This window comes from Babylonia areolata, chromosome 32, assembly GCF_041734735.1.
Source record: "Babylonia areolata isolate BAREFJ2019XMU chromosome 32, ASM4173473v1, whole genome shotgun sequence".
Classification (NCBI taxonomy): Eukaryota; Metazoa; Mollusca; class Gastropoda; order Neogastropoda; family Buccinidae; genus Babylonia; species Babylonia areolata.
The window spans coordinates 14,772,893-14,799,363 of NC_134907.1; the positions used below are offsets into that span (position 1 = coordinate 14,772,893).

Genomic DNA, 26,471 nt, shown 5'->3' on the forward strand with positions numbered 1-26,471 from the left:
CCTTGTCACTACTGTGATAGAGTAACAAACACCCCACCCCCTTTCACTTCAGTGATAAAGCAACAAACACCCCACCCTTGTCACTTCTGTGATAGATTAACAAACTGTGAATCTATCTGTTTGCAGATATCACAGATAGATTCATGAGCATCCTTCCCCCCACCCCACCACCACCCTCCCCCCATCCCCCATCCCCCATCTGGATGACAACGATGGTCATCATCGATCTCGATGGACACACCACCACCACCAGATTAACAAACATCCCACCCCTTTCACTTCTGTGATAAAGTAACAAACACCGCACCCCTTTCACTTCTGTGATAAAGTAACAAACACCCCACCCCTTTCACTTATGTGATAAAGTAACAAACATCCCACCCCTTTCACTTCAGTGATAAAGCAACAAACACCCCGCCCCTTTCACTTCTGTGATAAAGCAACAAACACCCCACCCCTTTCACTTCAGTGATAAAGCAACAAACACCCCACCCCTTTCACTTCTGTGATAAAGTAACATACACCACACCCCTTTCACTTCTGTGATAAAGGAACAAACATCCCTCCCCTTTCACTTCTGTGATAAAGCAACAAACACCCCACCCCTTTCACTTCTGTGATAAAGCAACAAACACCCCACCCCTTTCACTTCAGTGATAAAGCAACAAACACCCCACCCCTTTCACTTCTGTGATAAAGTAACAAACACCACACCCCTGTCACTTCTGTGATAAAGTAACAAACACCCCACCCCTGTCACTTCTGTGATAAAGTAACAAACACCCCACCCTTGTCACTTCTGTGATAAAGTAACAAACACCCCACCCTTGTCACTTCTGTGATAAAGTAACAAACACCCCACCCCTGTCACTTCTTTGATAGATTAACAAACACCCCACCCCTGTCACTTCTGTGATAAAGTAACAAACACCCCACCCCTGTCACTTCTGTGATAAAGTCGCAAACATTCCACCCCTTTCACTTCTGTGATAAAGTAACAAACACCGCACCCCTGTCACTTCTGTAATAAAGTTTTTCTTTTCTTTTTTCTGTAAGCTTAAAAATCGATTTTAAAAATTTCAGTTCCTGTTTGAAATGTCAATTCTGCAAGCAGAGACAGGAGGGATATTTTCCTTCAAGGATTTAAATTTCAACCGGTCGAATTTCAGTAGTTTGCTAGAGAGAGAGAGGGGGGGGAGGGTCAGATGCACAAAGCCGGGAGAGAGATTAAGACAAATGGAGAGGGTGGATACGGATTAAAAGAAAAGAAAAAAAAAAAAAGCTAATCAGAAGCAATTGAATACATCAAAACAACTCCTCCCCCACCCACCCACCCACAACCACCCCACTCCAGGCTTTTTATTCCACACCACACTAACTGCCACAGCTGGCTAACGACCTAATTCACCCGCTGTCACGAACGCTAACCCATTTCTCCATCAGGGAGAACCGAGAGTATCTTCTTCCTGGTGTCGGGTTTATAGATAGGAATCGATATGAGATTGCTGGCTGGCTCTGTGTGCGTGCGTGCATGCGCCTTCATGCCTGGATTTCTGTATGTGCGTGCGATTTAGGAAAAGAACCAAAACAAAATAAAACAAAAACAAACAAAACAACAACAACACACACACACACACACACACACACACACACGAACAAGACAGACAACTTATGAGTTTGTGTGGGTAGGAGGGTGTGTGTGTGTGTGCGCGCGCGCATACGACGGTGCGCGCGAACTTTGCGAGCGCGTGAATTCGTGCGGGGTGCCGGCGCGCGCGTGATGGGTGCCATTTTGGGGTGTTAATGTGTTTTTTTTTTTTTTTTTGTTTTTTTTTCCCCAGCGTGGCTGTCAAAGACGCTCAAAGAGTTGATGTGCCAAGATGATCGATAGGATCCCAGCGGTCTTGGAGAATCGTTTCGGCCTTTTTATGGCCGTGACTCCGTCAGATTCACTGCGGTTTTCAGTGTGATGACTCGGCTGTCATAGGGGGGATTTTACCGCCCTAATGACTTTTGTTGCTCTCTCTCTCTCTTCCTCCTCTCTCCCCAGCTCTCCGGCTCCCTATCTCCTCTTCTCTTTCCCCACTCTCTCTCTCTCATCTCCCTCCTCTCTCTCTCCCCATCTTTCTCTCCCCCTTTCTCTCTCCCATCTCCTCTACCTACTCTCTACCCCCTTCTCTCTCTCTCACCCCATCTCCCTCTCTCTCCCTCCCCCTCCTCTCTTTCTTCCCATCTCCCTCTCTGCCCCCTCCTCTCTCTCTCTCTCTCCATCTTCCTCTCTCCCCATCTTCCTCTCCCCCTCTCTCCCATCTCCCTCTCTCTCTCCCTCTCTCTCCGTCTCCCTCTTTCCCCCCTCCTCTCTCTCTCTACCCCCTGCACTCCCATCATCTCTCCACCCCTCTCCCTCTCTTCTGCCATCTTTCTGTACATCCCATCCCATCCCTCCAACCCCCTCCGTCACCCTCCCCGACTCTATTCCCCACCCCGGCCCCCACCTGCACCATTTTTTAAATGTGTATTATATAATATATGTGTGTGTGTGCATGTTTGTAAGTGTCATTATGTGTATGCACACTCACGTGCGTGCTTCCTCTCTCTCTCTCTCTCTCTCTCTCTCTCTCTCTCTCTTAGATATCGGAGAACGAGATTAAGGCTTAAAATTTGAGCTTTCTCCCCTGGCCAGTCTTCTCCAGTGGAGACTTGGACTTTCCCCAAACCTGGAAATTCCCAACAGACCACTGGGGGCACAATACATTCTGACATCTCTCTCTCTCTCTCTCACACACACACACACACACACACACACAAAATGACAGGCCGTTGTTTAGTGGTTCAGACAGCTTCGCATTCCTCTGGGAGGTTCTGGTTGCAAGGATGGCGCGAGATTTTTTTTATATTTATCATTATCATTCTCGATGCCCCCACTCCACTCCTCACCTTTCCTCTCTCTCTACCACCTCCTATCCCCTCCCTGCTTTTTATTTTATTTCTTATGTTATTTTTTTTGAAGATTGTTTTTTTTTTTTATACAGTTTTGGGGAAGAAAGGTTCCAAGGTAAGTCTTCAGCTCAAGAGTTCATTCCCCTGGATACCAAGGGAGATGAATGGAGACAGGCTTGCGTGTGATGTTTTAGCTCTCTCTCTCCCTCTCTCTATGTCTCCCCTTCCTCTCCCCCCCTCTCTCTCTCGCCTGCTCAATCTCACCTGCATCCCCTCGCTCAATACCTTTTGCAAAGTTTTTTGTGTGGATCAAACCATCACTTCAAAATTGCAACTGCCAGCAGTTCCACAATTGATAATAATAATCAACAGATTCACACCAAAGTCAGACAGCTGATTAACCATGTATTAGCATATGACTCAAAAACATACATAAAAAAATCCCTCCTCCGCTCTAACTTCTCTGGAATTTTGCCATGTTTTTGACACAACAAACTGTTCAAAGCTCTCTCTCCAACCCCCCACCCCACCCCCCCGAACCCCCTCCATCCCCCACCTCCCAGCCTTCATACACACCAATGCCACGAATAGAGACAATTAATACATACACGTTCTACAGAGGTGTCGTTCTTCTTCTCACACTCCTGCCTGTACACGGAATCCCACAAGGGTTTGTTTTAGGCCAAGTTCTTTTCGACACGATAATACTCTGTTCACGATTCTGAAAGTATCACCCACCACAAAGGTAATCATTATGCCTACGCAGATTGTTCTTCTTCGTTCGTGGGCAGCAACTCCCACGTTCACTCGTATGTACACGAGCGGGCTTTTACGTGTATGACCGTTTTTACTCCGCCATGTAGGCAGCCATACTCCGTTTTTCGGGGGTGTGCATGCTGGGTATATTCTTGTTTCCATGACCCACCGGACGCTGATATGAATTATAGGATCCTTAACGTGCTCATTTGATCTTTTGCTTGCGTTTACACTCGAAGGGGGTTCAGGCACAAGCAGGTCTGCACATATGTTGACCAGGGAGATCAGGAAAAATAATCCCCACCCTTTACCCACCAGGCGGCTTTACCGAGATTCGAACCCGGGCTTTAATCATTCGTCTGTTGCGCCCGTCCCACCGCAGATGACATTTCAACTTCAGAAAAAAAAGGCACACCCACTGAACATGTCTTTTCTCTTGCAACAAAGATCCATCTGCTTCCTGCACATTAACTCTCTCCGTGCGAAGGATAAAAAGAGGCAACAATGACAACGTTTTACCTGCTGCTGATACCGTTGTAACGTTACAAATGAGGATGTTCTCACTTTGGAAGAGCTGGATGAAGACAAAAAATACTGCATTTCTCACGACGAATGCTACAGGATGGACCGTTCAGATACCCACTGGACATCAGATGGGGTCACTGTGAGGAAAGAAAGGGAGAAAAACTGGCCTTCCAAAGGGACTTAAGACCGGGGTGACTGGGAATAAATCACGATGACATGTTGACAAAACTGAAGCAATGCTCACTGAAAGCAAACAAAAATGCAATGTCATAATTCGTTCAGTGGAGAATTTTGGAGTTGTCCTCGAAAATAGCGTACATAAAAAAAAAAAAAAAAATAAAAATCCCACCTAACCCTGTCGATCCTGCCAAATGATTTCGGTGTATCAGTTCCAGTCGGACATAACTGTCCACACGCACAACATGATCGTGTGTCGCATTCTCTCTCAACTCGACGACTGCAACTTTGTTCTCTCTGGTCTGCCTGCTATATCCACCCCATTCCCTTTAGCGCTTACACAACCCTTCAGCTCTCCTGGAATGAGCATCATCTCTCCTCTCTTGCAGCCTCTTCATTGGCACCCTGTCTCAGGAAAGATAAACTACAAGATCAGCACTCAGCTTCAGCTACTTTACTCAATCCTATTTAACACAAACTACGCGAGGACGAGAAGAAAACACACACACACACACACACACACACACACACACACACACAAAAGGAGAGAGATGCAGCCAGACAGACCGAACAAGAGGGACAGAAATAACCACACAGGCATCAACGCAGAATGAATATCTGACTCGGAATAAAATTCCCAACCTCACCACAATCCCGAACCCCCGCCCCCCCATCCCCTGGCCCCCTCCACCCTGCCCCCGCCCCGTCCCCATCCCCCCTCCCTCCCCCCAGGCCCCCGTCTTTCACGGAAGTCCCACAGACATCACCAAAGACGTCATGTCCCCCAAACATCCCCTCCCCCCTTCCGCGTCAGCATCACCATCCTCTACCCCCCCGGCCCCCCCACTCACATCTCCGTCCATTCCACCCCTTTTCCACACAATATTCATCCCTCCTTCTATCTCTCCCTCCCTTCCTCTCTCCATCTCTTTCCCCTTCTGGCTCACCCCCACCCCCACCCCCCTCCCCATCAACCTCCACCACCCTCTCCTTTCCAAGATCGGTGCCATCGATAGTAATTGATGTGTCGTCTGCACTTGGTCAAAGGGAGGGGGAAGGAAAGGGGGGGGGGAGGAAAGGGGAGGGGAAGGGGGGGGGGAAGAGGGCGGAAGACAGAGAGGAAGGGGGGGGGGGGGGGAGAGTGAGGGGAAGGGAGGGAGGGAAGGAAAAGGAGTTGGGAGAGAAGAGATGAGAGAAAAGTGGGAGAACGGGGTGGGGGTGAGAAAGAAAGAAAGAGGCTCAGACTCAATTCATTCAAAGCCATGTTCACTGAAGAACCAAATCAGTTTAAACGTAAAATGTTGTTAAAACTAGTTATTAGATTTTGTTGACAAACTCGCCCGTTGAGTACATTTCACAAGGAGAGCAAAACTACATGACACAGTCCGATTTTGCTCTCGTTATTAATGAACGAATCATCAGTCCGAAGAACAAAATATTAATGGTAAGCCGATACTGTAGAATCGTTTGTACCATACCTTACTGGTGATGCCTTGTTTTCAGATACACTTGTGGGTCAATAAACGCATCTAGTTTGAAAAATTTCACCTGCTAAATTGCAGTCAAAGGCAAACCTGGATAGAAAAAGTAATAATGTTTCATAGGAATGTGGTTTATTTGTCAGTGTCACGCCAGAGCATTCACTCAAGCTCTCACTCGTTTAGACGCCCAAGAACAACGCTTGCAATACTGACTTTACTCCAGCCTGGGGATAAGTATCGGGACTGGATAGAACACCCCCTCCTCATTAGTACACAAGTCAAAGAAAAAATAGATTAAACAAGAAATGCCAGTCACCAAGATAAATGTGAAGTGATGGCCTCGAGGTAACGCGTCCGCCTAGGAAGCGAGAGAAACTGAGCGCGCTGGTTCGGCTCAGCCGCCGATATTTTCTCCCCCTCTATTAGACATTGAGTGGTGGTCTGGACGCTAGTTATTCGGATGAGTCGATAAACCGAGGTCCTGTGTGCAGCATGCACTTATCGCACGTAAAAGAACCCATCGCAACAAAAAAGGTTGTTCCTGGCAAAATTCTGTAGAAAAATCCACTTCCATAGTAAAAACAAATAAAACTGCACGCATGGAAGAAAAAAAAAAATCGGTGGCGCAGTAGTGTAGTGACACGCTCTCCCTGGGGAGGGCAGTCCGAATTTCACACAGAGAAATGTGTTGTGATAAAAAGAAATACAAATACAAAAAATAATAAGGGTGTACGATGGTATCTGTTGAGACAGTTAATGCTTTCTCATATCCTGGAATTGCTTTACTTGTTTTGTAGCTGCATGCAGGGATTTTTTTTTTCTATTTCTATTTATTATTTTAACCAGAGCAAGGACTGCATTACAATCTTGCAAAGAAAATTTGGTTGAACAGCAAATCTCAATACTCGGATAAAACCCATCGTTCAGAGTAGAGGTTTAGCCAGTCTTGCATTGAGAATCATTCTGTTTGTAATAATTTGAAATCTAAAATGTTCTCTGGGTCGAAACAAAAACAGCAAGAATTAGAGCATGGATAGAGAATCAAATTTTTGTATGGAATCGGTTACAGATTCTACAGAAAACTGACTCGGTGTGGGTGTGTGTGTGTTGTGGTGGTGGTGTTTTTAAGGGAGGTAAGTGTGTGTTGGGGGAGGGGGCTAGGGGGTGTAGGGATGAGGGTGGGGCTCCTGTTCTTGACATTGCTAAAATCTCTCTCTCTCTCTCCCCCCCCCCCTCCTCTCTCTCTGCCTGCCTGTCTTTCTCTCTGTGCCCGTCTCTCTGTCTGTCCCTCTATGTCTCTGTCTGTACCTTTCTGTCTGTCTCTGTCTGTACCTCTGTGTCTGTCTCACTGTCTGTCCCTCTTTGTCTGTACCTCTGTGTCTGTCTGTCTGTCTCTGTCTGTACCTCTGTGTCTGTCTCACTGTCTGTCCCTCTTTGTCTGTACCTCTGTGTCTGTCTGTCTGTCTGTCTCTGTTTGTACCCCTGTGTCTCACTGTCTGTCCCTCTGTGTTCCTCTGTCTCTGTTCCTGTATCTGTCTGTGTCTGTCCCTCTGTGTCTGTCTGTCTGTTTCTCTGTGTCTGTCTGTCCGTCTGTCTCTGTCTATACCTGTGTCTGTCTCTGTCTCTGTGTCTGTCTGTCACTGTCAGTACATCTGTGTCTAGCTCTGGCTCACTGTCTGTACCTCTGTCTCTGTCTCTGTCCCTGTGTCTGTCTCACCCCCGTTCTCCTTTCCCCAAATCGCCTTCTACCTACTCACCGCTGCACCACCCTCACTCTCCTCCTTCTCCCGCTCATCTTCCCTGAGGCTAGTGGACATAAATCGATGTTTTTGTATTTCCCTCTAAGTAGCTGTGTGTGTGTGTGTGTGTGTCTGTGTCTGTGTTGTGATGTTTGTGTTGCGTGGTGTATGTAATGTGATGTGGTGTGTGTTGCGTGGTGTTTATTCTGATTTGGTGTGGGTGTGGGGGTTGTGGAGTGGGTGTGTGTGACAGAAAGAGTGCGCGCGCAGTATGTTTGTATGTGCTTGTGTGTGTGTGTGTGTGTGCGCGCGCGCGCGCGCGTGTGTGCTTGAGTGTCAAGTGTGTGTGTCAGTATGTGAGGTGAGCAAGAGAAAGAATGATTGAACGATTATTTTTCTTCTCTGAAGGCAATAGATTAAGCATACGTGTTCTCTTCTTCACAAACCCTGAACTCCTCCCCCCCCCCCCCCCCGCCCCACCGCACCCCCTCCTGCCTCCACCCCCGCCAAGAAAATGGAGATAAAAAAACGTGACGTGAAAAAGTAATGAATGAGAGGAATAAAATATCGGAAAAAAAGGAAAGACAGACAGACGGACAGACACACACAAGAGGAAGACAGACAAATTACATTCACCTACCTATTTGTCTGTCTATCTGTCTGTCTATATATATATATATATATATATATATATATATATATATATATATATATATATATACACTACACACACACACACACACACACACACATACATATGTATATGCATTTGTATGTATACGTACACACAGACAGACAGACCGACAGACAGAGAGAGACACACACAAACACAAGAGCAGCATTCCTCAAGAAATCCTCAGTCGACAGACGCGTCAGACGAGAGAAACGAAACAGAACCAGACACCTCACACCACACCACACCACACACCGCACCATACCACACAACACAACACACCATATCGCGCTCGTACAGCACAGTAACGCACCGCACCGCACCACACCACACCACACCACACCACACTAACTTTCGGCAAAGTCCCGTCACTTTATTTTGTCAATCCCCTTCCAAAACCACCACCTGGACCACCATCATCACCACCACCACCAAATTACCGTCCTTCAACCCCCCCTCCCCCCCTCTCTCTCTCTGATCCATCTTATTCAACTCGGGTTTACCTTACCTACACCCCTCCCCCCCCCACCTCCAGTCCGCCCTTTCCGAAGCTCACCCTCCTCTCTCTCTCTCCCTCCCTCCCTCCCTCCCATCCCTCCTTCCCTGCAAACCATCTCTCTTCTGGCATTCTTGCTTCCCGAGTTGGGCTGATAGATGGAAATCGATGAGAGAGCGTCTGCCAGAAAGTCTAGCGAGAAGAGGTGGGGGGTTAAAGGGTTAGGGGTGGGGGTGGGTAAAAAGTATGGGTTAGATTGGGGGAAGGAGGGGGAGATTGTGTGTGTGTGTGTGTCTGTCTGTCTGTCTGTGTTCGTGTGTGTGTGTGTGTGTCTGTCTGTCTGTGTTCGTGTGTGTGTCTGTCTGTCTGTCTGTGTTCGTGTGTGTGTCTGTCTTTCTGTCTGTGTTCGTGTGTGAGTGTGTGCGTGTGTCTGTCTGTCTGTCTGTGTTCGTGTGTGTGTCTGTCTTTCTGTCTGTGTTCGTGTGTGTTCGTGTGTGTGTGTGTGTGTGTGTGTGTCTGTCTGTCTGTCTGTGTTCGTGTGTGTGTCTGTGTCTGTCTGTCTGTGTTCGTGTGAGTGTGTGTGTGTGTGTGTGTGTGTGTGCCAGCAATTTTGGCAAGGAGAGGGGTGTAGGAGTTAGTGGACAACTCGCGGTAGGCTGCTTTTGTGCACATGTGTGTATGCGGGTGTGTTCGCGTACGATTGTGTGCGTAAACGTGTATGTCTGCATGTGCGTGTAGTGTGTGCACGTCCGTGTGTGTGTGCGTGCGTGCGTGCGTAACTTTCGAGAAAATCTATACTTATGCTTGAAAGTATCTTGAATGGGCGCAAGCGGATCTTGTATAGCATAAAAATACCATACACTCATGCTCTGATTCTCTCTCTCTCTCTCTCTCTCTCTCTCTCTCTCTCTCTCTGTGTGTGTCAGGGTATTGAAAAAAAATTCTTCCAGAAAGAATTGAAACTAGTTGCAACTATCCTTCCTCATCTGCTTTGAAATTATTCCAAACCTGCACACACACACGCGTGCGCACGCATGAGCACAAAGACAGGGATACATAGACATATGGACAGAAACACAAACACACACACACACACGCACACACACACACACACACACACACACACACAGAGTCAGTTTTTCAAGGAGGCGTCACTGTGATCAGACAAATCCATATACGCTACACCACATCCGCTAGGCGTATGCCTGACCAGTAGCATAACTCAGCGCGCTATGTCAGGCCTTGAGTGCATGCATACATACTTATGTAACTCATCAGTGTGGTTTTCTTCTACAGAATTTTGCCACAGGACAACACGCTTGATGCCATGGGTTCTATTTTTTCTGTGCAAAAAAGTGCGTGTTGCACACTGGACCTCGGCTTACAGTCTTATCTGAATGACCAGACGTGCTCAGTTCGAATTTTCAGTCAAACTTGGAAGAAAGGGCGAGAGCGGGATTCGAACCCAAACCCTCGCGGACTCTGTACTGGCAGATGAGCGTCTTAACCATTCTGTGCCATTAGGCAGAAGGAGAGACGGGCAGACAGACATACACAGCTCTGAGAGAAGAGGAGGAAAAAAGCTGACAGAGAAACAAGACATATGGTTGGACTACAGTTCTCACTTGTCTCACGCTTGTCAACTTTAATATCAAACCAGAGAGAGAGAGAGAGAGAGGCAGAAAGAGAAAGCAACAACAAAAACAACAAGAATAAAAAAGCGAAGATGCAGAAACATAGATGGTCCGTTCTGTGTTCACTCAAAGTCAGTGAGAGACTTAAGGGGGAATCCTTTGTCTGCAAGGTCTCTCTCTCTCTCTCTCTCTCTCTCTCTCTCTCCCTCCCTCCCTCCCTCCCCTCCCCACCCCCACACAAACACCCACCCACCACAACCACCTTCCACCACCAGCCCGTCCGATCTCTTACAGACCACAGAACCACCACCACCATCCCACACACAAAACCCTCCTCCCCATCCCCCCCCCCACCACCACAACTCTCCATCAACCCCCACCCACCACGCGCACCTTCCACCACACCCACTTTCCACCACCAGCCCGTCCGACCTCTTGCAGGACCACAGAACCACCACCATCACCACCACCACACACACCCCTCCTCCCCCCCCCCCATCCTCCCCACACACAACCCTGCACACCCCCCACACAAACACCCACCCACCACACCCACCTTACACCACCATAGCCCGTCCAACCTTTTGCAGGACCACGGAACCACCACAACCATCACCACCCACACATAACCCCCTTCGCCCCACCTCCACACACCACTAACCCACCTCCCCACACAAAAACCCACCCACCTTCCACCACCAGCCAATCCGACCTCTTACCACAGAACCACCACCACCACCACCACCCCACACACAACCCCCCCCCCATCCTTCCCACACACAACCCTTCCCCACACAAAAACCCACCCACCACACCCACCTTCCACCACCAGCCCGTCCGCCCTCTTGCACAACACAGAACCACAACCACCATCTCCGCACACAACCCCCCCCCTCCACACACACACACACACACAAACCACGCCCACCACACCCACCTTCCACCACCAGCCCGTCCGACCTCTTGCAGACCACAACCACCACCACCACCACCCCACACACAACCACCATCCCTGCACACAACCCCCCCCCCCCCCCCCCACACACACACACACAAACCACGCCCACCACACCCACCTTCCACCACCAGCCCGTCCGCCCTCTTGCAGACCACAGAACCACCACCACCACCACCACCACCATCCCTGCACACAACCCCCCCCCCCCCCCCCCCCACACACACACACAAACCACGCCCACCACACCCACCTTCCACCACCAGCCCGTCCGACCTCTTGCAGACCACAGAACCACCACCACCACCACCACCACCATCCCTGCACACAACCCCCCCCCCCCCCCCACACACACACACAAAAACCACACCCACCTTCCACCACCAGCCCGTCCGACCTCTTGCAGACCACAGAGCGGCGCGAGCCCTCGCCCTCGCCCCACGTGGTGGTGGCCCAGCCGAAGCTCGTGCAGGCGTCAGTCTGACAGGTCCGCTCCTCCCACAGGGTCTCGTCACACGGCCTGTTCCCGGGGCTCGGGTGGGCCAGGATGGAGCGTGACCGGGCCGTCACCCCTGTCCGGTACCCTGGGTACACACGGTCACTGGTTTGTGATGGTGGTGATCGTCAAGTCTTGTGGTTGTATGCGGTGTCCTGTCTATGACTTGACTATGACCATTAGAACAGACAGCAGAGCAGGAAACTTATGGGAGAGCGCGAGTCGCTACACTACAGCGCCCCCCCCCCCCCCCCCCCCCCCCCCCCCCCCCCCCTTTTTTTTTCCTGCGTGCAGTTTTTGTTTTTCCTATCTAAGTGGATCTTTCTACAGAATTTTACCAAGAACACCCCTTTTGTTGCCGTGGGTTCTTTAGCGTGCGCTAAGTGCATGCTGCACATGGGACCTCGGTTTATCGTCTCATCCGAATGACTAGCGTCCAGACCACCACTCAAGGTCTAGTGGAGGTGGAGACAATATCGGCGGCTGAGCCGTGATTCGAATCAGCGCGCTCAGATTCTCTCGCTTCCTACACGGACGCGTTACCTCTAGGCCATCACTCCACATTGTTGTATGTGTGTGTGTGTGTTGTTTTTCTCTTTCAATATTTCCTCAGATACCTGTGAGTTTATATGTGTCTATTTGACCCAGATAGTCGGAGACGAGCAAGTTAATTTGCCTCTGCTGTTCTGATGGTGATAGTCGGACACGACTGACTGTCATACACACATAGACTGGGTGTAGCAGTTGCTTCGTCTGCTGTTCTGATTGTCATAAGACGACTTCTCCGTCTTCGTCGTCGTCTTCGTTCGTGGGCTGCAACTCCCACGTTCACTCGTATGTACACGAGTGGGCTTTTACGTGCATGACCGATTTTACCCCCGCCATGCAGGCAACCATACTCCATTTTCGGGGGTGTGCATGCTGAGTACATTCTTGTTTCCACAGCCCACCGAACGCTGACGTGGGTTACGGGATCTTTAACGTGCGTATTTGATCATATGCTTGCACATACACAAAAAACAAAAGAAAAAAAAACAACACCCCAAAGTATCTCTATCGACTTACAAGGTTTATAACTTCAAGTCAACCTTGTTAATGGTGATAGTTACTTTGCTTTTTCTTATTTAAGACTCCAGTCTCCTGACATTGTTCTTTCACAATGCCTGTCAACATACACATACAACCTGACTTTATTTTTTTTTTTTTAAAGTCATGACAACTGATGAAGCAACACAGAAAACTACTTCGTTTTTTTGTTGTTGTTTGTTTAACTCTCCACTCTCCTGTCCTCATTGTTCTGTCACAAACATGTACACACCAACCACCTGACCTTGTTCAAAGGCCTGACAGCTGATGAAGCGACAAGTCCACACACACACACACACCACACCTTGTTCAAAGTCCTGACAGCTGATGAAGCGACAATTCCACACACACAATCACCGGACCTTGTTCAAAGTCCTGACAGCTGATGAAGCGACATGTCCACACACACACACACACACACACACACACACACAAATACCAACGGACCTTGTTCAAAGTCCTGACAGCTGATGAAGCATTTGGACCAGGAGGACCACTCGGATAGCCGACACTCTCCGGGACATGGCACGTGGCACGCGCGTCTCGTCTGCACATAAATGATGTGAGAGTTTTGGAAATATGTTCAAATATTTTTGTACATTCTTCTTGTTCGTTCGTGGGCTGCAACTCCCACGTTCACTCGTATGTACACGAGTGGGCTTTAAACGTGTATGACGGTTTTTACCCCGCCATGTAGGCAGTCATACCCCGTTTTCTGGGGGTGGGGGTGTGCATGCTGGGTGTGTTCTTGTTTCCATAACCCACCAAACACTGATATGGATTACAGGATCTTTAACGTGCGTATTTGATCTTCTGCTTGCGTATACACACGGAAGGGGGTTCAGGCACAAACAGGTCTGTATATAATTATGTTGACCTGGGAGATCGGGAAAAATCTCCATCCTTCACCCATCAGGCGCCGTTACCGAGGTTCGAACCCGGGACCCTCAGATTGACAGTCCAACGCTTTAACCACTCGGCTATTGCGCCCGTTATTTACATTCATTATTATCGGGCAGTCTCCACATTCCTCCACCCCCCCCCCCCCCACCCCCCCCTTCACTCTCCACTGTGTGACTGGCAGGGAGTAGATGATCTCATTACCGCTTGCAGGGCAAAAAAAGTGTGGGTGTGCTGCCCATTATTCAAGCACATATCTGGCTGTTTGATGTAGGTGCGTATTTAGGTGTCAATTTCGAGCCCAACATAGCGCAGCTTGTAGATTTTTTTCATTCGTGTGCGCTTATTTGTGTATTCCTATCGAGACAGAACTTCGAAATTCACAAGACAAGAGAAAGCACATAGCGAGGGGAGAGAGAGAGAGAGAGAGAGTGTATATATATATATAGAGAGAGAGAGAGAGAGAGAGTAGGGAGAGAGAGAATATATTGAGTGTATAGAGAGAGAGGGAGAGTATATATATATATATGGAGATGGAGGGAGAGAGAAAGAAATAATGTGCCACCCTGTTTCGAATGCACTTTTCACAGAGTAGAGAGAGAAAGAGAGTAGAGAGAGAGAGAAAGAGAGTAGAGAGAGAGAGAAAGAGAGTAGAGAGAGAGAGTGTATATATATATGTGTGTATATATATATATATATATATATATAGAGAGAGAGAGAGAGAGAGTATATATATATAGAGAGAGTGTATATATATATAGAGAGAGAAAGAGAGTATATATATATATATATATATAGAAAGAGACAGAGGGGAGAGAGACAGACGGACAGAGAAAGAAAGAGAGGGGTATGTGCCACCCTGTTTCGAATGCACTTTTCACTGGCTTTGTTGCATTCCATCATGTATAAACACTCGACAGGCTACCTTGACAACCCTGGAATCGCATTATTTCTTGAACCGCATTCTCACGAAGTGTCAAAAGAGGCAGAGGCGTGGAGACGGTGAGGGGGGGGGGGGGATAAAGGTTCGTGTGGAAGGGGGCGGGAGGACGAGGGAGGGGGTAGGGAAGGGAAGGGAAAGTTTATCGATTGTCCCCAAATTTAATCAACTTCCAGATTTATTCATTCGTGTTTTAATCCATCCAAGACTCTGCGAAGCCTGTTCATTCTCAGGCCGTGAACGAAGGGGAAGAACACGTCCCAGGTACAAATCAAGTTAAGGCACAGATTTGTCTCCCTTATTGTGTCCCGTTCCCAAGAGTTTGAGATGTAATTTTCAATAGGGAGATGAACAAGCAGAAGAAATAAAAGGGGGATGCTGACGAGGAGGAAGAGGAAGAAGAAGCAGAAGCAGAGAAAGGGAGCGACGGTAGAGAAGAGGGAACATGGAAATGATGAGGAGAAGAGGAAGGGATGCAGATGGAGGAAGAGGAATGAGATGAGGAAGAGGAGGAACAGGAGGAGAAAGAGGAGGATGAAGAGGAATGAGGAACAGGAAGAGGAATGAGATGAGGAGGAGGAAGAGGAATGAGATGAGGAGGAGAAAGATGAAGGAGGAAGAGGAACAGGAGGAAGAAGATGAATGACATGATGTAGATGAGGAGAAAGAAGAGGAGATGGATAAAGAAGAGGTGGAGAAACAGGAGGAGGAGAAAGAAGAAACAGGAGGAAGAGAAAGAGGAGGTGGAAGAAATACTAGGAAGAAGATGACTGAGGAAGAAGAGGAAGAGAAGGTGGAAGAAAAACTTGGAAGAGGAAAATGAAAGAGGATGAGGAGGAAGAGGATGACTGTGGAAGGAGAAAGAGGTGGAAGATGAAAGAGGAAGAGGAGAGAGACGAGAAAAAGATGAACGAGGAAAAGAAAGAGGAGGAGAAGGAAGTTTAATGAAGAAAGGGTGAGAAGAAAGAGGACGAGGAGGAAGAGGAGAAGCGGATGGAAACCCACCCCTCTACCCACCCCTCCCCACACAAAATTAATACCCACGAAAACACCCACACACCCACTCACACACCCAACACACACACACACACACGTGCAGATCCCTCCAGCCCACCCCACCCCCAACATGGACACATTCAGCCACACACACACACACACAACAAAAAATACACGTGCAACCCATTTGTCTTACCTTGAGGATGAGTTTTTCCGTGTCGTGCGGACAGCGGGAGGAGTTGACAGGGAAGCCGTCCTCCCCCACACAGGACACGTTCCTCACCTGAAGACCGCTGCCACAAACCCCGTTCTGCTTGGCGGAGAGGAGGGGGGGGGGGATGGAGAAAGAGAGGACTGGTTAGATAAATGAATGCAGGAATAGAAAACAACAAACAAACAAACAAATAGAATAGCAAAAAGGACAGGCAACATCCACGTTTCTTTCACCTGCACTCTAGCGTAAATAAGGACGGGAGACATCTGGACACTGCCAAAGGACGGACGGCGCTCAACCTCACACCACAACTGTCGACTACAAGGACGACAGCAATAACCACAACGGGGAGAGAGGCACAGACAGACAGAGAGAGAGAGAGAGAGAGAGAGCAATCGACGTCTACGAAAAAAGAAAGAAAAAGGACATATTGTGAGTTGCAGCTGCAACAACAAGAACAGCACAACACACACACACTTTTGTACACACGCATACATACTACTCTCACATAATAATTGCACACACGCGCGCGCACACACACACACACACACACACACAAACATACCACTCTCACATAATAATTGCACACACGAACACACACACAAACACACACTATTGTACACACACACACAAAAATACCACTCTCACATAATACACACACACACTCACGAGTGACATATCAACAATACAAACTCCAACAACAACAAAAACTACAAGAACACGATCATCATAATCATCCACACTGTCCTCCAACAAACTCCTCGTCACCTGAGTTCTGCAGGCCGACCACGGGGTCACCTGCCAGTGGTAGCAGCCCTGCTTGAAACAGGGCCGCGTTTCCTCCATGTTGCTCGGGCACTTCCGCCCGTTGCCGATAGGGGCCTGCACTGTGGTGCGGTACCGGGTTGTCTGCCCTGAACGAGCGAGGGGAAGAATTAATGACAACGATTTGTTGTTGAAAGTTATCGTCCTGGACATAAACTTTGCGTAATGACTGTTCTCTTTTTTTTTGTACAAAACAACGACGACAGTTAATAATAATATATTGTATTCATGTATTATTTCATTTGTTACGGTTATTATGTTACCATTGTTTTTCTTGATGATGATGATAACAATAAATAAAATGATAAATGAATATTTTTTTTCACAACAGCATACGTGCAGAAATGCACTAGAATGATAGCAAATGGAACATAAATGACCACAAACAAACAAAAAAAACCCCACCTATTTTCCAGTCAAATTTGGGAGAGAGGGCAAGAGCGGGATTCGAACCCACGCCCTCAAGGACTCACTTTATTGGCAGTTGAGCGACTTAACTACTCTACCACCTTCCTCATGTATATATGAGATTTGGCCTAGAGGTAACACGTCCGCCTAGGAAGCGAGAGAATCTGAGCGCATTGGTTCGAATCACACCGGCAGTCGCCACCATTTTCTCTCCCTCCTCTGGCCATTGGGTGGTAGTCTGGACGCTAGTCATTCGGATGAGACAATAAACCGAGGTCCTGTGTGCAGAATGCATTTAGCTCACGTAAAACAAACCACAGCAACAAAAGGGTTGTCCCTGGCAAATTCTGTAGAAAAATCCACTTCCATAGGAAAACAAAACTGCAAGCAGGAAAAAATAGAAAAAAAGGGTGGCGCTGTCAGTGTAGCGACGCGCTCTCCCTGGGGACAGCAGCCCGAATTTCACACAGAGAAATCTGCTGTGGGGAAAAAAGTAATACAAATAAACACACACATACACACATATTATACACACACATACAGACACATGACTAAGCACTGACCCAATCCACAAGGCACACTACACATGGACCAATCAGACCAGTCGGACAGCAGGCAGTCGTTGTCACACGGGATCTCACAGGACACCACCAGGCGTTCTGTCATTGGTCCGAACAGCTGAAACCATCATCAATGTGTTGAACGAATAAGGGGGTGCAACAGCCCCGTGGTTAAAGCATTGGACTTTGATTCTGAGGGTCCCGGGTTCGAATTTCGGCAACGGGGTCTGGTGGGTAAAAGGTGGAGATTTTTCCGAGCTCCCACGACAGCACTATGTGCAGACCTACTTAATGCCTGAACCCCCTTCGTGTGTATACGCACGTAGAAGATCAAATACGCACGCTAACGATCCTGTAATTCATGTCAGCGTTCGGTGGGTTATGGAAACAAGAACATACCTAGTATGCACACCCCGGAAAACGGAGTACGGCTGCCGGCGGTGTTAATAATAAACAAAACGGTCATACACGTAAACATATGTTACATGTTTGTATGAGTGTGTATGTATGTGTGACTGAAACCTATTGAATGACACCGGAAACGAATGACGAGCGCCCAATGGCAGCCGTCAGTCGCCTCTACCCAGGTAGGCAGCCTGTTGTTCAAATGACTGTGTTTGTAAAGCGCTTCGAGTTTGTTCTCCGACCAAGGGTAGGTGTTATATAAGCACTCATATCATCATCATCATCATCATCATGGATACACTGATGAAAACATCAATGTATTGAACAATTGAACAAATACGAGGATGAATAACTGAATGAATAAAGAAAGACTTTGATCCTCCCCCAGTTGAAACCAACATGGATATACTGATAAAAATCATCAATGTATTGAACGAATAAGCGGGTGAATAACTGGATGAATAATGAAATAATGAATAAATGGGGGGGGGGGGGGGGGGGGGGGGGAAGAAGAGAGAAAAAAACATACAAGTCAGTAGTTTATTTGTTAGGCCTCCGGCCCATAAGAAAGGAGTGGGGCACGAACATATTAGAAACCGAATCAGATAGTGTGAACAATATATCAATGATCATGAGAGAGAGAGAGAGAACAAACAGAAGAAGAACAAAACAAGCAGACAGGCACGAGATGGCATGTGCGCATGTCCCGCCCTGCACTGTCTTGTCTTGTCTTGTCTTACCCTGTCCTGCCATGCCCTCTTGTCTTGCCCTGCCCTGCCCTGCCTGCCCTGCCCCGCCCCGCCCCGCCTTGTGTTGTCTTGTCTTACCCTGCACTGTCCCGCCCCGCCCTGTCTTGTCTTGCCTTGCCCTGTTCTGCCCTGTCTTGTCCTGCCCTGCCCCACCCTGTCTTGTCTTGTCTTGTCTTGTCTTGTCTTGTCTTGTCTTGTCTTGCCCTGCCCTGCCCTGTCCTGCCCCAGTTACCTCAGAGCATCTGAAGTCCTCCACCCTCTGTCCGGCGTCGTTCCGACAGAGGGCGTAACGTTCCTTGTGACCCACGCCGCACGCCGCTGATCCCTCGTTGATCAGACAGGTCGTCCAGTCCGATAACTCCCACGAGTACTCGAAGCAGTTCTCGCCCTTTGTTGGTTGTTTTTCGTTTGTGTTGGAGTTGGTTTGAAAATAGAAATAACGTAACACAACATGACACAGCATATTCAGGATTTAAAAGGCGATACCAGTCTTGAATAAAAGCTAGTTTGTGTTTGCTGCACATTTCTTCTGTCATTACTGCTGTGTGCACATGTCAAATGATCGGTGTTAAGGACAAGCCCGGTGCTTCCTTTTTGGAGGAAGTGTTTGGGTTTGATCCAATGTGTCTTTTATTTACCTGTGTGTGCTGGCTGAATCGGTAGCATAAGCTGCATTTGACTTGAAACCGTGTCTCTTGTACATGCAGAGACAGTTACCAATCTTTATCGTTTGTTAATCCTTTACACTCCTGTCCTCGTTATGTCTTGTCTAGTTTTCCATTGTCAGAGAGAGGTTGAAATAGTTTTTTTTTTCCAAGCATGTTTATAGTCCACTGGATGATGTAAGACGCTTTGAGCAGCACTGGTTCTGGTTATCGCGTCATAGAAAAACTATGTATTCTTCGTCTTTTAAATACAAGTCACCATTTCACCATTTATGATAGCACAGCTGTTTGACAACCCCCCCCCCCCCCCCACACACACACACCCACACCCACCCGCCCAGCCCTACCCCTCACACACACACACACCACACACACACACCACACACACACACCACACACCTTGAGACACACGCGGACGTCCTGCAAGGCGGATAAACAGTCACTGGAGGAGTACTGCCCAGCGTGCCTCAGGATGGCCCGGGCCCTCGTCTGGGTCTGCTGGCCATTACACGGCTGGACAGAAATATAATTATAGGTAAACAGATAACTTAATCAATCAATCAATGAGTAAAAAGATAAGGCAATATCTACAATTCTTCCCGTCAATACGAAATGAGCAGTGTTCACAAGTCGTGGACGTTCACTCCGTCAGTCATACAGAGGAGTGGAGGGGAAGAAATGTGGATAAAGCGAAAGATAAATAAATACGTAAATATATGAATGAATAGATAAATAAGTAGATACATGAATGAATAAACAAACAGGTAAATACATGCATAAATAAATAAAATAAATACGCGAATAAATGAATAAGCGACACGCACTTGGCGCGCTGAACAACAACCTATGGGAACAAGGAGTCCACTCTGACCAGTGTGACAGCACAGAGTCCCTCGGGAGGGAGACTGCACTACCTGAACGACGACGAGGAGGAGGAGGAGGAAGGAAAAAAAAAACAGGAGAGGAGGAGGAAGAAGAAGAGAGGAGGGGGAAAAGAGGGAGAGGAGGAGGAGGAAAAGAGGGAGAGGAGGAGGAAGAAGAATAGAGGAGGAGGAAGAAAAGAGGGAGAGATAGGAAGAAGAAGAGAGGAGGAGGAAGAACGAAAACAAGATGGAAGGAAGAAGAAGAAAAAAAAGGAGTAGGAGAAAAGAACAAGAACTACAAACAGGAACAAGGATGAGGACAGACAACAGTACGATACAACAAGGAACGACACGACACGACACACAATGTAACCCAGCACAGCACAGCACAGCACCACAGCACAGTCACCTGAGAACAAGGAGTCCACTCAGACCAGTGTGACAGCACGCAGTCCCCTGGGCAAGGCAAACTGCAGTCCTGCACGTTGCTGGGCTTCTCTCGCCGGGGACAGAAGCTGCCGTCCACCAGGGTCAAGGTCGTCGTACTGTCGCTTGCCGCGAAGCATCTGCACGTGACGTTCGGTATTTTGTTAGTTGTTGTTGTTTTTTGGTGGGGTGGGGGGGAGCGTTTAGAGGAAGAAAAAAAAAAGTGTGGTGTGGTGTGTGCGTGTGGTTAGCGGGTTGGGGTAGTGTGGTGTGGTATACTATAAGACACTGCTTTGATTTGCATGGCAATGTAATGTAATGTAATGTAATGTGTTGCATTAAGTATAACTAAAAGTGTTGCTAATGATGGCATTATTTTTTGGCTGTTTTGTATAATGTTGTAATCTGTTGTGTTGTATTGTCTTGCAGTCAATAGCATTGTAATAAACGGTACTGCAACGACGCACTGATTGGCATTGTATCGAAAATATTGCTTTGCATTGTACACTGTAATGCAATACTGTATTGCATCGCTTAGTGTTCCGTTGCAAACCTCAAACTACATGTCCGTAGTATCCGGCCCACAAACGGACGGACACACGCACACGCACACGCACACACACAGACGCAGATACACACAAACACACACACACACATACATACCCCACAGTACGGCTTTGTGTACCAGGCCCACACACGGACTCCCCGTGAGGCAGGCACGGACCCCAGTCGTCGGCCCGCCACTGGTGATGCTGACACCGCGAAGTGCAGACCCGGCTCTGGGATTGCTGTACAGAGTGGACAGATTGGACGCGTGTCATCATGTGTCTGTCTGTCTGTCTGTCTATACCGTGATGTGCACAGCCGATTGTGGGATTTCTGTGCAGGGACAGGTTGGAAATAATTATGTTATTATCTTTGTCTGTCTGTCTATCTATCTATCCATCTGTGTGTGGTGTGTGTGTGTGGGTGTGTGTGTTGTTTCTGTGTGTGTATGTGTGTCTGTCTGTCTGTGTGTGTTTGTGATTTTGTGTGTGCGTGTGTGTGTGCGCGTGTGTATGTATATGAGACGGACACTTCCAGCCCCCATTTTGCGGCAAGTGTCTGTTTGATCCCCCCCACCCCCACCTCCACTGCCCGTCCCCACCCTCCCTCCTTCCAAGCTGTCTTAATTCCCTTTTGCCCTCCCTCCCTCTCACGCACACACGCACGCACGCACACGCACACGCACACACACACACTGTCTTTCCACTCAATCCCAGTAGTAGAAGTAGTAGTAAAGACGCAGAAAACACACGCACACACACACACACCCAACACATACACACGCCCAACACACACACACACACACCCCTTTCCCCCCAACACCCCCACACACCCGTGTAGCACCCGTACCTTGGAGTAGCCGTAAGAGGACGGGCACTTCCGTCCCCCGTTCAGGGGCAAGGTGCTGACGCTGCGGAACCTCTGCTGGATGCCGGATCCGCAAGACACGCTGCACGTGCTCCACTCGGACCAGGGGGTCATCTGACAGTCCACGGGGCAGGGGATCTCACAGTCCTCCTCCTGGTACTCTGTGGGGTGGACGTGAGTGTGTGGGTGGGTAAGGGGGGGGAGAGTGTGGGTCATACTGACTTGTCATAAAACACATAGCATTTAATTAAAGGCGATGTCCCACTTTGGCATCCTGAATTCAGCTCCAGGAATTAAGGATGCTATAGTAGGGCATTACCGCGTCTAAACTACAAATGCAGAAAGTTATAAAGACGACGACGACGACGAGAAGGAGAAGAAACAGAAGAAGGAGAAGAAAAAGGAGCAGGAGGAAGAGCAGAAGAAGGATGATGATAAGAAAAAAAGATGTACAACTGTGTAGCGTCTGCCCTGCGGCTCTAGTGCTTTTAGCAACCCAACACCCATAACCCCAACAACCCAACACACGCACACTCCAACAACCGAATATACTCCCCCCCCCCCCCACACACACACCTCTTAAAAAAAGACAACAAATTAAAACAAAAATAAAATATAAAAAATCCTACCTATACCCCAATAACCCAACATTGACATCCACCTAACAACCCAACACACGAACACCAACATCCCAACACACACACACACCCAAACCCCAACATACACACACACACACACCGACATCCCAACACACACACACACACACCAACATCCCAACACACACACACACACGCACACTCCCCCCCCCCCCTCACCCTGTCCCCCCCCCCCCCACACACACACACAAACAACCCAACTCGCCCACACACTCACACAACCCAACACAAACCCCATCCAACCCCCCAAAACACCAACACCTCCCACCCCACTCCCAACCTCCCCCGCCCACCCCTACCACCCAACCCACACACCCACAAACAACCCCTCACCTGAAGCAGAGCAGCTAGAGGCCCCCTCCATGTCCCTGGCGGAGGTCTGACAGGAGATGGCCTTGTACCGGACTCCCTCCCCACAGTAGGCCTGGTCGGGGGTGGCCGGGGAGGAGGACGTGTCGTTGGTGGTCCTCAGCTGGAGGCTCTTCAGGGACATCTGAGCGAACTTGGCTCCCACCTGGGGAAGGAGAGGAGAGAAGGGTGAAAGGGGGTGGTGGTGGTTCAGTTCGACTGGTTTAGTTGTGGTGGTAGAGAGAGAGATGGGAGGCTGGTTTTGTTGTGTGGTGGACAGATAGTGATTGTGTTGTTGTTGTGATGTGTGTGTGTGTGTGTGTGTGTGGGGGGGGGGGGGCTCTTCATAGACGTCTGGACAAATTTGGCCGGTTTTGTTGTGTGGTGGACAGATGGTGCTTGTGTTGTTGTTGTGCTGTGGTTGCGGTGTGTGTGTGGGGTTAGGGGTGGGGCGCAGGGGTGGGGGTGTGAGATCTTCAGAGACATCAAAGCGAATTTGGCTCCCACCTGGTAGAGAGAAGGGAGGCTGGTTTTGTTTTGTGGTGGACAGATTGTGATTGTGTTGTCGTTGTGCTGTGGTTGTGGTGTGTGTGGGGGGTTAGGGGTGGGGCGCAGGGGTGGGGGGGGGGGGGTAGGGGTGGGGGGGCTCTTCAGAGACGTCTGGACAAACGTGGCTGGTTTTGTTGTGTGGTGGACAGATGGGTCTTGTGTTATTGTTGTGCTGTGGTTGTGTGTGTGTGTGGGGGGGGGGGGGGGGGTGTCTTCAGAGACATCAAAGCGAACTTGGCTCCCACCTGGAGAAAGAGAGAAGGGCGGGTAACGCTTGACTGGCTTTGTTGTGTGTGGTGGGTAAATGGTGCATGCATTTAATTTGTGGTGATGTTGTGTTGTGTTGTGTGTGTGTGTGTCGCGGGGAGGGGGGGCTTCTTCAGGGATACCTGGGCGAATTTGGTTCCCAACTGGTCGAGAATAGGGTGGGTTAAGTTTGATTGATTTTGTTGCGTGTGGTGGATTGATAGTGAATGTATTTGTGTTGGTGTTGTGTTGATTAGAAAGTGAGTGGTCGTAATTAGGTTATGGAATTTGTAACTTTTCCTTCCGTGTAAAATGCCCCGAGCTCTTAGAAAGGGCGCAATACGGATGTACATTATAGTACATCATCATCACCATCGTTGTTGTTGCTGCTGTCGTTATCATTATCAACATCATCATCATCATCCATACTTCTGCAACCACCACCACCACTACTACTACCACCGATGACCAACCTCTTCAGGAGGTTTCAGAGTACAATCCGACCATTCCCCAATTACCACAGCTACTACCACTACCACCACTACTACTATTAATAATAATACTAATACTAATACTACCACCACTGATGACCAACCTCTTCAGCAGGTTTCAGAATACAATCCGACCATTCCCCAATGACCACAGGCCTCAGGCTGTCACACACACAGTCCTCGTGCTCATCCAACGGGTACTTGTTCTGGTTCTTGCAGTCAGGGTTGGTCTTACTGTCACCTGAAAAACAAATGCAGGATACAGCAACTTCTGCCAGCGCAACCTCACAAAACAAAGAAAGAAACAAACTTTCGCCAGCAGAACACCACCAAAAAAACCCAACAAAAAACAAAAACAAAAACCCCCCAAAAAACTGAATAAACAAACCAGCAACAAACAAACAACAAAACACACAAAATCTCATCCAGCAACTTTTACCAGCGTAACCACACAAAAGCAAACAAACAACAACAACAACGATAAAAAAAAACAACGAAAAACTCACCCTGCATTTTGTGCCAGTAGAACCTCACCAACACCCCACCCCACAAAAAAACCAACAAAAAGATATATCACCCAGCATCTTTCACCAGCGAGGAGACACACACACACACACACACACACACACACCTCCCCCGTCCCAAAATATCGCCCAACAACTTAACACAAGCGGAACCTCACCACACACACATTCAAACAAACAAACAAAAAAAAAGAATAACAAAAAAATCTCACCCAGCAACTTGCGCCATCGGAACCTCTTGCCCTGGCAGCCCTGCACACAGCGGCCCCAGGGCTCCCACTCTGACACCTGGCACTCTGAGGGGCACGCCACGTAACAGGGCTCCACCAGGCGGGGCAGGTTGGACAGTCGCTCCAGGCACACGTTCAGCCCGAACGCCGTCAGGTTGGAGTGACGACACGTCACATCTGGAGAAGTATGGAGGATGGAAAGAGGTGAAAGATGCTTGCATTCATTTGCATGTGGTGCAACGATATCCTCTCTCTCTCTCTCTCTATATATATATATAATATAATATAATATATATGTCGATGGAGCCTGGCTGCCTGACCAGCACAGATGACGTTTTTGTTTGTTTTTTTTAGTGAAGAGGAGTTGTGCAGTCCCTTCCCCACTCTCTCGCCATCTGACGCTCACAGTCCCACAGGTGCAGATACTGCCACGTGTAAAACGGCCTCGGCAGGTGCAGGTTTTTTCTCCGAGTTCCGTCTCCGTCTCCTAGGAGGACTTCCAGCCAAGGATAAGAGCTCCCCCTGCCTTTTGGTCATCCTCTTCCGCCTTCACAGCCGTTGGGAAAGGTTTCCTTCTCCGTCGATGGGAGACTTTATATATACACACACACACACACACACACACACACACACAGAAAAAAGGAAGACAAGAAAACTGATGCCCGACCAGTTTCGACCACTCGTCTTTATCAAGGGCGTTTACTGGAATGTCAAAATGCAATGCACACACAAACATTCAATAAGTGCAAAGAGAAGAATTCTAATTACAAAAATAAATAAGTAAAAAATAAGTGAACAAAGCTCATGAAAAAACTGCACCCAGAGCATGCAACATGAATAGTACAGTGTGAAGTAATGCTGTTGGGGAAGAGGAAGAGAGGCTGGCGAGTAAAGTAGTCAGAGACGAGGCAAGAGAGGGGTCAAGAAAAATAGGCAGGCAGATAATAGCAGGAGAGAGAAAAGAGAAAGACAGAGAGGGAGGGGGAAGAGACTGAGAGAGAGAGAAGGAGAGTGAGAGGGGGAGAGAGAGAGCACCACCTTACGAGAGCGCGACTAGGGATGAAGAAGCAGGGACAGTGTGATGATGAATGTGGCGAGGGGTAGG

General features: G+C 48.4%; 1 protein-coding gene across 1 annotated transcript in view; it reads right to left on the reverse strand.

The window, feature by feature from the left end:
- Nucleotides 1-26,471, reverse strand: part of LOC143276594 (thrombospondin type-1 domain-containing protein 7B-like) — a 601,155-nt gene that overhangs the window by 34,320 nt on the left and 540,364 nt on the right. The window contains exons 16-28 of the mRNA XM_076581196.1: nucleotides 25,349-25,543; nucleotides 24,717-24,853; nucleotides 23,312-23,492; nucleotides 22,305-22,483; nucleotides 21,573-21,697; nucleotides 20,893-21,049; nucleotides 20,020-20,133; nucleotides 19,188-19,343; nucleotides 17,805-17,919; nucleotides 16,777-16,922; nucleotides 15,991-16,104; nucleotides 13,406-13,505; nucleotides 11,751-11,960 (exon numbers count right to left, since the gene is read on the reverse strand). Of these exons, the coding sequence (XP_076437311.1) occupies nucleotides 11,751-11,960; nucleotides 13,406-13,505; nucleotides 15,991-16,104; nucleotides 16,777-16,922; nucleotides 17,805-17,919; nucleotides 19,188-19,343; nucleotides 20,020-20,133; nucleotides 20,893-21,049; nucleotides 21,573-21,697; nucleotides 22,305-22,483; nucleotides 23,312-23,492; nucleotides 24,717-24,853; nucleotides 25,349-25,543 (1,929 nt within the window). The remainder of the gene's footprint in view (nucleotides 1-11,750; nucleotides 11,961-13,405; nucleotides 13,506-15,990; nucleotides 16,105-16,776; nucleotides 16,923-17,804; nucleotides 17,920-19,187; nucleotides 19,344-20,019; nucleotides 20,134-20,892; nucleotides 21,050-21,572; nucleotides 21,698-22,304; nucleotides 22,484-23,311; nucleotides 23,493-24,716; nucleotides 24,854-25,348; nucleotides 25,544-26,471) is intronic.